This window comes from Triplophysa rosa, linkage group LG7 (genome assembly GCF_024868665.1).
Source record: "Triplophysa rosa linkage group LG7, Trosa_1v2, whole genome shotgun sequence".
NCBI lineage: Eukaryota > Metazoa > Chordata > Actinopteri > Cypriniformes > Nemacheilidae > Triplophysa > Triplophysa rosa.
Window position 1 is genome coordinate 17,533,767 of NC_079896.1, and position 13,157 is coordinate 17,546,923.

A 13,157-nucleotide genomic window follows, 5' to 3' on the forward strand; every position below is an offset into this window, starting at 1 on the left:
ACAGGAAACCACAGGATACAATAAACAAGGAACGCCACCAAAGACACAATATACAATGCACGAGCACAGGACAAAGAAACAAGAGGGTATTTAAAGGAAAGACAAACAAGGGATAACGACATGGGGCAGGTGTGGTCAATCAAACACTCAGGGAAGGATAACGAGGAAACGAGATGGCGGGAACAGAGACGAGACACTGGAGAGAACGTATATTATTGTCAAAAGGACAACAATATGTTTCTCTCCACACATAACCAAAGGCTTTGTCATGACTCTGCTACAGGACCAAGAAAAACATGACTAAATGAAGCAGAGCCATGACAAATGTTATTCACTATTCCCTACATTAGTTGACTAATATGGCTCTCACTAAATCCTTGGTGTTTCGAGTCTGACATCATGCAGCCGCGTTTTTTGGCAAGTTTGAGAAGCATAGGTAGTTCAGATTGTTAGAATTAGGTTAGGGTTAGGGTGTGGGTTAAAGTGAGGGTTAGGGTAAGAGTTTCGTAAGACTCGAAACAGCTAGCATTTAGTCAAAACCAACAAGCCATGCACACGGATCTGACTCGAAACACCAAGGATTTAGTAAGAGTCCACTAATACAGCCAATTTTAAGGAGCAGGTGAAAACAAGTGAGTAAATTCGGACACTGCCAAGACGCGGGAATTCATTCAGCGCGAGCCTCACGATAGATGGTTACCTGGCTAGCACATGTACGTCTGTAATATGTCGGCTAAAGATCTGGAGATCTGGAAAACCTCTGCTGTGTAAAAACATCTGCTAAACAGTTACGTTTAGTCATTTAGCAGACGCTTTTATCCAAAGTGACTTACAGAGAGTTCAGGGAGCAATAAGCGATATGTCATACAGGAGTAATAATACAATAGGTGCTAATACAAAAGTTACTAGTTTCAACAAAAGCTAGACCACTACCTGTTGAGAGAAAGAGAGAGGGTTAATGTTTTTTTTTTCATTTTGCTGTCAAGTATTCACAGAAGAGATGGGTTTTAAGTAGTTTTTTGAATGTTGTGAGAGATGTGGTTGACTGGACTGAGTTAGGAAGAATGTTCCACCAGGAAGGAGTTGTGAAGGAGAATGAGCGGAAAAGCGATTTACTGCCCTTATGAGAAGGTAATACAAGACGCCGCTGGTTTGCTGAACGCAGGGTTCTTGATGGGGTGTAGGAGTGTAGGAGGGTGTGAAAGTATGCGGATGCAGATCCAGTGATAGTCCTGTAGGCAAGCATTAGTGACTTGAATCTAATATGGGTTTCAACCGGTAGCCAGTGGAGAGAGATGAAAAGGGGTGTCACATGAGCCCTTTTGGGCTGTTGGAAGACGAGGCTTGCTACTGCGTTCTGAACCAGCTGGAGTGGTTTGATAGCCTTTGCAGGAAGACCAGCAAGGAGAGCATTGCAATAGTCCAACCTTGAGATTACCAGGGCCTGTACAAGGAGTTCCCTTTCTCTCAGTCTCTCGATGTTGTGTCGAACCGACAGAATGGGGTTTGTCTTGAGAACCTATCATCTTCTGAGTATTTAGAAAAGGCCAATGAAAATTGGCGAATTCAATTTGCATGCCGGGCTCCTCCCCGGATGTCCGGGTATAAGAGGGAAGCCGGCGTGCTCATTCATTCACCTTTTGTTCTTCAGAGCGTACGCATCTGGTGAGCTTCTCTACGATCTGGGTGATCATTCTTTCTGCTGGAATCTACGACGTGGACAGCGGACGGTCCCTTCCTGCAGTGACTCTCCCCTGAGCGTCTCGGCAGTTCCGGAGGTGTTCGAGCAAATTTCCTTTTCTAAAAGAGCAAATTTCTCCAGCGTGGCTTGTCCCGCTGTTCTCATGGGTGCAACACACTCATCGAGGAGGGGGACACCTTGTCTCGCTCGTCTGACCGTTCCCCAAAAAAGACGGTCCGCCGTCTTATTCCTCAATCACGTATTCGGACACGATGCGTGATGATGAGATTTCTCTTGCAGCATCGGGGGGTGACGTACTGCCATCCGACTCCGACTATTCCTTGGGCTCCCTCCCTCGGGGGGTCGAGCCCAGGAAAAAGCGGATGTCGAGATGTCGGCCATGCTTTCCCGGGCCGCCGTGAGTGTTGGGTTGCAGTGCCCGCACTGCCTCTCCCGGCGTTCGCGGCTGGCTACATGGCGCCTCGGGTTTGAGCGCGGCTCCAAGCCGCGCCCGCCCCCAGTGCCGTGTTTACCGGAAGTGCATGAGGAACTTTGTAAGACCTGGAACGCCCCTTCCCGGCACGTTTCATGTCAAACAAAGTTCTGTCACCCTCTCTTCCCTCGAGGTTGAGACGGCTGGAGGATACGTCGGGTCCCCCAGGTGGAGTATGCCACCGCGGTGCACTCGTGCCCGTAGGTGGCGGCCACCTGGGGGGGCTCGACCTAGACTCCCGTCCAAAGCATGTGGTGTCTCGGCATCTCTGGTGTCGAGAACTTACATTGCGGCGGACCAAGCTGCCTCCTCTCTCCACGCTATGGCTCCTGCCAGACCAGGGCATTGAGAGAGCTCCACGAGGGTAAGACCGACCCAGCGCTTATGCAGGAACTCCACGCCGCCACCGACCTCGCTCTACGGGCGACCAAGGTGACCACGCGGGCCCTGGGTCGGATGATGTCCACACTTGTGGTCCATGAGAAACTCCTCTGGCCAATCCTTGTGCAGATGAGTAACGCTGAGAAGGTCCGCTTTCTCGACGGACCCTTCTCGCAAGGGGGGGCTGGTTGGTGTTACTGTCGAGCCGCAGCGGCCACGCTCACCCCCCGCCCGTCGGGGGGGCGCGAGACCCGCACGCGGCCTCCCCGGAGGGTTCTCGACAGTAAGAAGCAGTCCTCCGTGCTGCAACTCGGCCGCCTCGGCCGTCGAGTCCCGTGCACTGTCTGCTTCCCAGCAGCCCTGGTCCTCTTCGACGCCCTCCAGCTCTGGGGCGGCCCCCCTGGAGGAGCAGCGAAGAGGAGACCATCGCCCCATCAGCAGCCGTGGCGAAGCGGCTGTCATGGGAAGACCTTAGGGGGATCGAGGCTACCATTGGGCCCGACCCCAGCCACATCGCTGGGAAGTCGGATAGGGACGGATCCTGCCCCGTCTCTCCATCTGCTGGCCCCCTCCGGGGGGCTAGCGCCCACTTACTCTCAAAAAAAAGGAGATTTTCCTCTCTCTCTGGGTTACCTCAGCCGCTCTCACCCTCTGCACGACGGTGAACGGCAAACTCGACGTTGCGTCATGGCGAAGCGCAATGTCGAGTATAAACGGGTACCTCAGCCGCTCTCACCCTCTGCACGACGGTGAATGGCAAACTCGACGATGCGTCATAGCGAAGCGCAATGTCGAGTATAAACACCAGCCCTCAGCACTCTCAGTCAGACAGTGCGTTGAGCTGCGCAGTCGTCAGGCAGGAAAAACAGCAGAGCCGATCTCCTCCCTGGGGGACCTCCCCCGGCAAGGAATCCGTACTGCTAGCCATCAAACCACCCCCTGGGGGGACCTTCCCAGGCTGTCAGACTGGCTAGGGAAGACAATCCGTCTCGGCTACGCGATCCAGTCACCTCACGCCCGCCAAGTTCAGCATCCGATATACCTCAGTCAGAGGCTAGGATGTTCCCGTACTTCGGGCCGAGGCCGCCACCTTTCTGGTGAAGGGAGTGATCGAGCCCGTCTCACCAGCCGAGATGTTCAGCGGGTTTTACAGCCTGTACTTCATTGTCCCCAAGAAAGGCGGGGGGTTGCGCCCTATCTTGGGTCTGTGTGTTCTGAACAGGCACCTACACAGTAGCTGCCTTTCAGGTTGATCACGCAGAAGCGCATCCTGACGTCCGTCAGGTGTCAGGACTGGTTCATGGCAATCGACCTGAAGGACGCGTACTTCATGTCTCGATCCTCCCTCGACATCGGCCGTTCAGACGGTTCGAGTTCGAGGGACGGGCATATCAGTACAAGGTCCTCCCCTTCGGTCTGTCCCTGTCTCCACGAGTCTTTACGAAGGTCGTGGAAGCCTCCCTGGTCCGGTCGGACAGCACAGCTGCTGTGACACTCACAGCAGCTAACATGACTCGCCCGACGCCTCCTCCTCTGGAGTCAGCAGGTGATCAGCTCCCTGCGAGCCACACACATCCCAGGCGTCCTGAACCAGACAGCCGCGGGACAAGTGGAAGTACGCTTCCCCCCAGTGAGCCTCATTGCACAGGTCCTGTGCAAGGCCAGGGAAGAGGAGCATCAAGTGGTACTAGTTACGCCCCTTTGGCCTAACCAGGACTTGGTTCTCGGAGCTAAGGCTCTGACAACAACTCCCCCCTGGCCGCTCCCCCTGGCGAATTGCTTCCCCAGGGGAAGGGGCACGTTACGGCATCCCAGGCAAAACCTGGTCTCCATGTCTGGACGGGACGAGGAGATCCTGAGTGACCCACCCCCGGTCCGGTTGGGACGTCACTCAGGCTAGGGCTTCGGCCACTGGGCGGCTATACGCCCATAGGTGGCGCCTCTTCTCGTCCTGGTGCTCTTCTCGGCGAGAAGACCCGCGGAGTTGCTCGGTCGGGTACGAGCTGTCCCTTCCTCAAGAGAGACTGGGGAGTAACCTCTCCCCCTCCACACTGGGAATGTATGTAGCCGCTACGGCCGCTCATCATGACCCAAGTGCTGGGTAGCCTCTGGGACAGCACGACCTGGTCATTAGGTTCCTAAGGGGCGCGAGAGGGTGACCACCTTATCCGCGCTCCGTACCCTCTTGCGACCTAGGTGGCGGGCCTCAAGAGGCCCCGCCCCCTTCGAGCCTCTCGGGGTTGCCGCTCTTTCTCAGTCTTGATAAAGACGGCTTTCCGCATGGCGCTCACCTCCAAGAGGGTAGGGGATCTACAAGCACCCTCCGTGTCCACAGATTGCCTAGAACTCGGGGCCGGGATTCTCACGTTATCTTGAGACCCCGCCCCGGCTACGTGCCCAAGGTTCCCACCACTCTCCCGAGAGACCAGGTGGTGAACCTGCAGGCGCTCCCCACCGGGGAGGAAGACCCAACCTATCCGTGTTGTGTCCAGTACGCGCACGGCGCCTCTACTTGGACCGCACGCAGAGCCCAGAAGCTCTGAGCAGCTCTTTGTCTGTTTCGGAGGTCAGCAGAAGGGAGGGCTGTCTCCAAACAGAGGCTGGCGCACTGGATCGTGGATGCCCTCGTTAGGGCATACCGATCTCAATTCGCCCCTGCCCGTTGGGAGTGAGGCACACCCCTCATGGGCACTGGCTCAGGGCGCCTCTCTGGCAGACATCTGCAGAGCTGCGGGTTGGGCTATGCCCAACAACTCCGTGAGGTTCTAATACCTACGCGCGGAACCGGTGTCAGCCCGCATCCTGGCAAGGTGTGGGACCGGCAGCCGGTAGGGCGTACGCCTGCGGAAGCCCTTCCCCCTCCGGGGGGAGCAGTGGCGATCCCGCCTCACTTCTTTCCCCTCGGGTAAAGAACAGGCATTCCATCCATCACTAAGCACCCTTCCAGGGGACAGGCTGGGCAGAGCAGCCCTGCCCCCTTAGGCCGGGGAACAGTTGAGTTATCTCCCACATAGCTCTAACCGGACCTAGTGCTCCAGACGTGGTAACACCCCCTCCGTGGGCTGTTCCGTCTGATGTATCCTCATGAATGGTTCCCACCTTGGCAACCCATGACCTCCCCAGGTGGACTCCCACCTTGCGGTTAACTCCTGTCCGCACTTTCTTCCCATGAGTTCTCCCCTGATGGTGAGACCATGTGGTGTTTCCACTTTTCCTCCCTACGGTAGGTAGTGGCCTCTGTAGCGTTTTTCCCCCAGGGGGAATAATGCTTACCCCCAGTGGCCCGTACGGTGCCGGGCGGCTTCTCGCCATTTAGAGAATTAGGCCTCCGCCCGTGACAGCCGGCGTTAGGGGGCTTCCCAACTTTTGTGGAAAGCTCTGGGTCCCCCTTCCTCTCCACTGGAAGGTCATAATTTCACGTTAGCGTGTTCGTCTGACTCGCCCAGGCCAGTCAACGTCGCTCCGCAGAGATTGTGACGCGGCTCAGTGCTGTGGCGTTTTCCATAGGAACCCCATTCTGTCAGTTCGACACAACGTCGAGAGACCGACAGAAAGGGAACGTCTTGGTTACGGATGTAACTTAGCACGAATGAAATTTGCATGCCGGGCTCCTCCCCGGATGTCCGGGTATAAGAGGGAAGCCCGGCATGCAAATTTCATTCGCCAATTTTCATTGGCCTTTTCTAAATACTCAGAAGATGATAGGTTCTCAAGACAAACCCCATTCTGTCGGTTCGACACAACGTCTCATTCCCTCCATCAGGGAACCGAGGTTACATCCGTAACCAAGACGTTTTGCGGCATGCTCAGTGAGATAGGGTCTAACCTTTCGAATGTTGAATAAGGCATTATTCAGGCCACGTTGTCTTTGCAATGTGATCATTGAAGGACAGCTGTTCATCAAATATGACTCTGAGGTTCCTGGCTGTTTTGGAAGGAGTGATTGGGGTATTGTCAAGTTGGATGGTGAGATCGTGTTGCACCGTGGGGTGTGCCGGAAATACGAGTAGTTCTGTCTTGGCAGGGTTCAGCTGGAGGTGATACTCTTTCATCCAAGCTGAGATGTCTTCTAGGCAGGCTGTAATGCAAGCTGCTACAGTGGCATCGTCTGGGTGAAACGAGATGTAGATCTTTGTGTCGTCAGCATAACAGTGATACCGAGAAGCCGTGTGCCGTATGATGGGTCCCAAGGATGTTGTGTAGATGGAACATATTAAAAATGGTTGAACCTTTTTAATAGTTGTGTTTGAGTCCATCAGTTGTACTCAGTTTAAAGAGATTGCTCTCAAAATCACACAGTCACTGCTGGAAAGGTTCAAATATGAAGATGCTGGAAAACTGAATAATCTGCAGGATTTGGAGGATTTTTCTGAAGAATAGTGCTCAGTTTAACTGTTCAGAACAAACAAGGGACTCGTAAACAACCATGACAGCACAAAAAAAGAGTCGTAGATCATCCAGGTAACCACACACAGTATTAAGAACCAAGGGTTCCCAAACTTTTGAACGGCTTTATTTTGATAATTTCCACTATATTCTTGTCTTGTGGACTATATGTAAACATTTTGTGTAAAATATCTTACTCAGGACAATACTAAGTAAAAAATAACATGCATTTTGAATGATCTCTCTTATCTTGTTAAAATTATTCACATGTATACAGATTCTGCCAGGGGTTACCAAACTTTCGCATGCCACTGTAAAATAGTATGCGAGTCAATGGGGGACACTGTGTTTAGCAGAACAAAAAAAAAAATATACAGGCTTTGAACAATCTGAGGGTGAGTAAATGATGACAGAATTTTCATTTTTGGGTGAACTATTACATGTTTAAACCTCAAGCTTCTCAAATTTTTCATTTCAGGAACCACATAGACAGGTTCTCAAGACCCACAAAATATTCTTTAAAAAAAACAATATACATCTATTCTATTTTAGTACAGTATAGTTTTATTTCCTTTGTAATTATATGAAATAAATATTGTAATAACAAAATAACTTGTGGTAAGATATTAAAATCATGGTCAACTCTGCGACCTACAAATGGGCCCTGACCTACAGTTTAAACCCCCCCAACCTACATCATTAAATGTTGTATTTTAAGTTAATTTTACACACACACACACAAAAACTCACATCTGCTGAGCTGAAGCTGCTGTGGGATCCTGAGGTGCTCACAATCCAATGAACATAAACATTATCCGACCCTTCAACATTAATATCAGCCAGGTGCTGCTGCAAAGCTGTAAATTAAAGAAAAAAGTAAAATATTAGGGTTATTTATTATATTATATATTTATATAATATTATTATATTATTATGATGATGATTGATTATTGTGGGTAAATCTCATGTCTGTAGGATATAATTTTTAAGGCGACAGTGTGTTGACATGATCACTCTGCTAATGAATCCAGTGTGAGAAACTGGCGTCCTTCATGCCACTTTTACACTGGATGAACGAGCAGAACGTAGGGAGAGCGGTTGCAGCATGCTCCCATTATGCTTTCTTACCGCTTGTATTTGCAGTGTATAGCCAAATAAGGAGATTCCATATATGGCTCTGAGGAGGTCTTATTCAATAGCTAGCAATCTATGTAGAAACCAGCTGCAATTTGAAACGGCTCACTGGATGACACAGTTTTAGACTCAGACAGAAAAAAAAACTGGCTGCCTGTTTTCTTTTTAGTTTTTCTGAGCTGGCAGACAAGCCAGAAACCTAACTATATGCAAAAAGAAAGCTAATAAAGTGAAAACCTCATTCGATGTCCCCTTTAATATATTTCATCAACATCAGGCACCAATGCTTATTTTCCTGGTCAAGTCAAGTCAACTTTATTTCAGGGCTTTGAACCGGTGTTCTGCCAATTTATGCTACCCTGTCAAATTTTGCTACCTCCATACAAATCAGGACTAACCCCTCCCCCAACCCAACCCTTAGACCTAAGTTATCCCTTCCCCAACCCAATCACAACACGAGGGTAGCAAAATTCTATGGGTAGCATAAATTGACAGAACACTGGATCAAAAAAAAAAAAAAAACGGAAACGAAAACGAACTAAATTTTAGCCGGAACAAAAACAACTTTAATCGTTCTGAACAGAAATGCTTATTTGTTATTGCATTTAACCGGTTAATAAAGTTATTTTATTGTTCTGTTTAATATCAATCAATATAACTCTGATCGCAAAAAGACCAGGTATAAATGCCCTCGAACGAGACAGATTTAAATCCTGTCTGTCAAAGTACTTCAGGAGGTGGTTTAGGACGCATTCCAAACGAAACTGGACAAGTGTTAATGCGTCTTGTCAGCGCTTTACCCTACTCCTTCTAGCAAGTTAGCCGCGTCTCAGCTCATGTTCACGGTTTTAAATATATACACACGACGATCACTCATGCCATGTGACATTCTCGTTTTTCCCGAGATGAAGCTCAGCAAAGGTGAGCAGATGATAGCATAAATTTAGCTAATAGCATAGCTACTGCAAAGGAATTTCAGACAATTTCAGACACCACTGGAGAGCATCACTTTGGCAAGTAGAAAACGGTGCGAGTCCGTGCGATGTGCGTTTTTCCTGTTTTCTTTTAGTTGTGACATGTAAACGGCAGACTGAAGAATTAATTAATACTGAATAATGTTTTTGCATTTGTGCGGGAATAGAATATATGATATAATATATCAATTTATCTTATGAAGCCAAGTGTAAATGGAACAGTTTCAAATAGACTTAAAGCTATCCAGTTAGAGAACGCATGAAGTGAGCAGGTGTACAAAGGCCCTGTATTGTATGTCTTTCGTTTATGTACACAATAATGTGAAAGTGAACATGAAAGCACTTTGAATGACCATGCTCTGATGGCAGATTATTATGCTGTCAGGATCTGGGACTATTGTTTCTTGATTTTTTGCCACTAGAGGTCATTGTTTCACCTGTGGTTCACATTAACGTCATTGTCTTCACCTGTGCCTCATTTGTCCCCAGTGTATTTAAGTTGCCCTTTGTTCTCTGTCCTGTGCTTGGTGTTTAACGTTAGTAGCCTACCACTTGTGTTGTCTCCAGTTTAGTTCTGGTATTATCCAGAACTATTTGAAATTATTGAAGATATTTTTTTACTCATCCCGATTTGATTATTTCTGTTTACATTTTTTGATTCTTAATTTTTTGTGCTGGTTTTGCCTGTGGAACTTTATTTTATTAAAGAAGATTTTATTCATCCCAAGTCCACTTGAGTGCGTCTCTCTGCTGGGTTCGTCATTCCCCCTTTGGCTCTGCGGCACACCGGAGACCTGAGTTCAAACCCCGCCGCTGACATACGCAAGACATCTGCAAACGCCAACCGCACAACACACTTTGGTTTAAACAAAGGAGCATCAACCAAATGTGCGGAGGTATGTTTAATAGCTTTACTGTAAGTTAAAACATGTTTAAACACAAAGTAAAAATGTGTACATTTACATTTATGCATGTGGCAGACGTTTTCATCCAAAGCAACTGACATTGCATTATACTATACATTTGTATCAGAGTACGTGCAATCCCTGGGCTCGAACTCATGACCTTGGCATTGCTAGCGCCATGCTCTAACCACTGAGCTACAGGAAAGATACAGTGTGTATTTGTACAATGCATTGGCTAAACTAAAATAATGTTATTAACGTAATTATTTTTGTAAGTAAACCGTTTTTGGAACAAAATATTTCAGAACACGAAAACAAACGTTAAAATACTGATTCTTTCATTTTTTAGCCCTGTTTTATTTATATAGCGCTTTTTACAATTTGCATTGTTAAAAGGCAGCTGTACATTAAACATATTGACTATAAGCAAAACATTAACGTTATACAAGTAAAAACAAAAACACTTGAACACATACAGAAAACAGACACGCACACAGCTTTATACACACCCACATGCATAAAACACAAATGTTGTAAGCAGTTTCATACATTTCATTATATCTTTTGACCACTAGGGGGCGCAAAACTTTCCTCTTGAAATACGGTCATGATGTACCATACCCAGTTTCATAGCGATACACTACTGCGTTCTTAAAATACTGCATTTTATGCCAAAATTCAAAATGGGCGACACCCACAATGGGAGAACGAGGAACACTGGGTACAGTTTGATGTGGCATCAAACGATGCCACAAGGAATCAAGGAATCAAACAAGACCACTCATGATTCTACACCAAAGTTTTCAAAAGTTATAAGCAAGATAACCATTTTTTAAATATCTGTACCACAAGGTGGCGCTGTGAGAAACCTTCTGTACCTGTCATGTCTGACCATAAGGTTTTGAAAATCAGATTTAAAATCATAGGTAAATGTACTTGAAGCACAATATAATTGCTTATAACATTTTACCACAAGGTGGTGATGTTGTCAAATTAATATGAGGGGTACAAAATGTTCTACTGATGTTGTGTACAAATCGCAAAGTATCGCAAAGATACCATAGTGAAGTGAAAGTGAAGTGAATGTGACCTATTAGTCAGATATGTTAACCCATACCCAAAATGTGACCTCTGCATTTAACCCATCCAGAGAGTAGTGAACACATGCACAGCAAGTCGTGAACACACGTACATCCTATCACTGCAGCGCCCGGGGAGCAAGTAGGGGTAAGGTGCCTTGCTCAGGGGCACCTCAGTCGTTACCCGCCGGCTCCGGGGAATCGAACCGGCAACCTTCTGGTCACAAGTCCGACTCTCTAACCATTAGGCCATGACTGCCCCTCAGTATAGTTTTATTTATAACAAAATAACATGTGGTAAGATATTAAAAACATGGCCAACTCTGTGACCTACAAGTGGGCCCTGACCTAAAGTTTAAAACCCCCCACCCTACATCATTAAATGTTGTTTCATATCACCCTTTGTCATGCTTGCTCTTAAATTTGTAGACGTGGTGTACGAGAACCGTTTGATAAATCAAAAAGATTTTCATAACCTTTTATCAAGAGTGTCTCTAAATGCCATGTACCAAGGTTCGTGATAATCGCACACATTTTGAAAGAGGAGTTCGATAAAGTATGTTTTTAAAAAATCCAATATGGCGGACAGTAAAAATGGTGGAATATGACAAAATTTATTTCAAAGTACTCAATCCAGCAATACTAATGTAAATCACATGACACTATGTAAAACATTTTTCTTATGTTTTGAGCGTTTCTATAGATTTTGTTGATCTCTTGACCACTAGGGGGTGCTGGCATAAAACTTTACAGGCCCTCTAATGGCAATATGCCATTGTGTTTGTAAAATACTGGATTTGTGATCACAAGATGGTGGCAGAGGTAAAGTTAGGCTGGGGCAGCTTAGAAGCTGCAGTAGCAATTTTATTTTATGGATTAATGTACGTATTAATTAATGTACTTACAGTGGTCTAACAACAGCGACTCAACTCAACCTTTATTTATATAGCGCTTTTCACAATTTTCATTGTTACAAAGCAGCTGTATATGAAAACATGTTAACTATAAGAAATACATTGAATAACATGCATGCATTGACACACACACTAACGCACACCAAACACGCATGCACACACACACACAGAGAAATAGAGACAAAAGATAGCAAAAAGAGAAACACAGGTAATATATTATGCAGACTATCAATTCCTATATGGGGTAATAATAATTGACGCAAAATGTTTCATTTAAAAATTATATTAACAAGTACAAAATTCTAAAGCTGATGTCAGCAGCCCCCCGGCAAGCAAAACGAGTACAGCCACTGTGCAAACAGTGGCGAGGAACCCAAAACTCCAGTGGTGAAAAAAAAAACCTTGGGAGAACCCAGGCCCAGCCAGGGGAACCAGTTCTCCTCTGGCACTAATGCTGCATCTCAACAAGCTCGACAGTGCTTGCACAACTAGGCTAAATAATAATAATAAAAAGAGATAAAAGAAGTACAAAGTAGATTATACTTTTAATATGATCTTGATATGCTAGTAGCTAATTGCAGTTGCAATTTTGTTGTGTAATGGGGACATGTCAGGTCGCCGCCTTCCTCTTTCAGCTCCACCATCTAGACTTGCCGCTTTCCTCTTTCAGCTCCACCACCTAGACTGGTTACAGTCCTCAGAACAATGAGAAAAGACAACTGAGAGCAGAATACTGTTCTACAAGTGCATCAGTTGTTATAGGAAGCGTTCCTGGTTCTGTTGATTGAAATAATGCATCCTAATAATCCCTTAGAGGATTTGTATTATAGAAGTGTTGGGTACGCAAGGTTGAAGAGATGCGTCTTTAATCTAGATTTAAACTGACAGAGTCTGTCTGCCAAACAATCAGTTTCACAAGAGTTGAACTGCTGAACATTCGGCAGAGCACACCACCTGATCTTTTACCGGTTTCGCGTATTCAGACTTTTACTTAACATCGTAGTCGGAGGCGCAGCGGTGCTGCTAAAGCACTCCAGGACGCACAAGCGTGGTAAGCGAGCTGGCGAGCTAATCAGGCTCAGAAAGCACGGCTTAAAAACTGCGCTGCCTAGCATACATCTGGCAAATCTGCGCTCTCTCCCAAACAAAACGGACGAACTTATTCTACTCTACCAAACAAATAAGGATTTTTCAAACTCTGCTGTTTTGT

At 46.9% G+C, this 13,157-nt stretch overlaps 1 protein-coding gene across 3 annotated transcripts in view; it reads right to left on the bottom strand.

Moving 5' to 3' along the window:
- tbc1d23 (TBC1 domain family, member 23) overlaps positions 1-13,157 on the bottom strand; it is a 521,932-nt gene that overhangs the window by 320,958 nt on the left and 187,817 nt on the right. For all 3 annotated transcript variants that reach the window (XM_057337199.1, XM_057337198.1, XM_057337197.1), the window contains one exon: positions 7,692-7,798. In XM_057337199.1, coding sequence (XP_057193182.1) covers positions 7,692-7,798 — 107 coding nt within the window. The remainder of the gene's footprint in view (positions 1-7,691; positions 7,799-13,157) is intronic.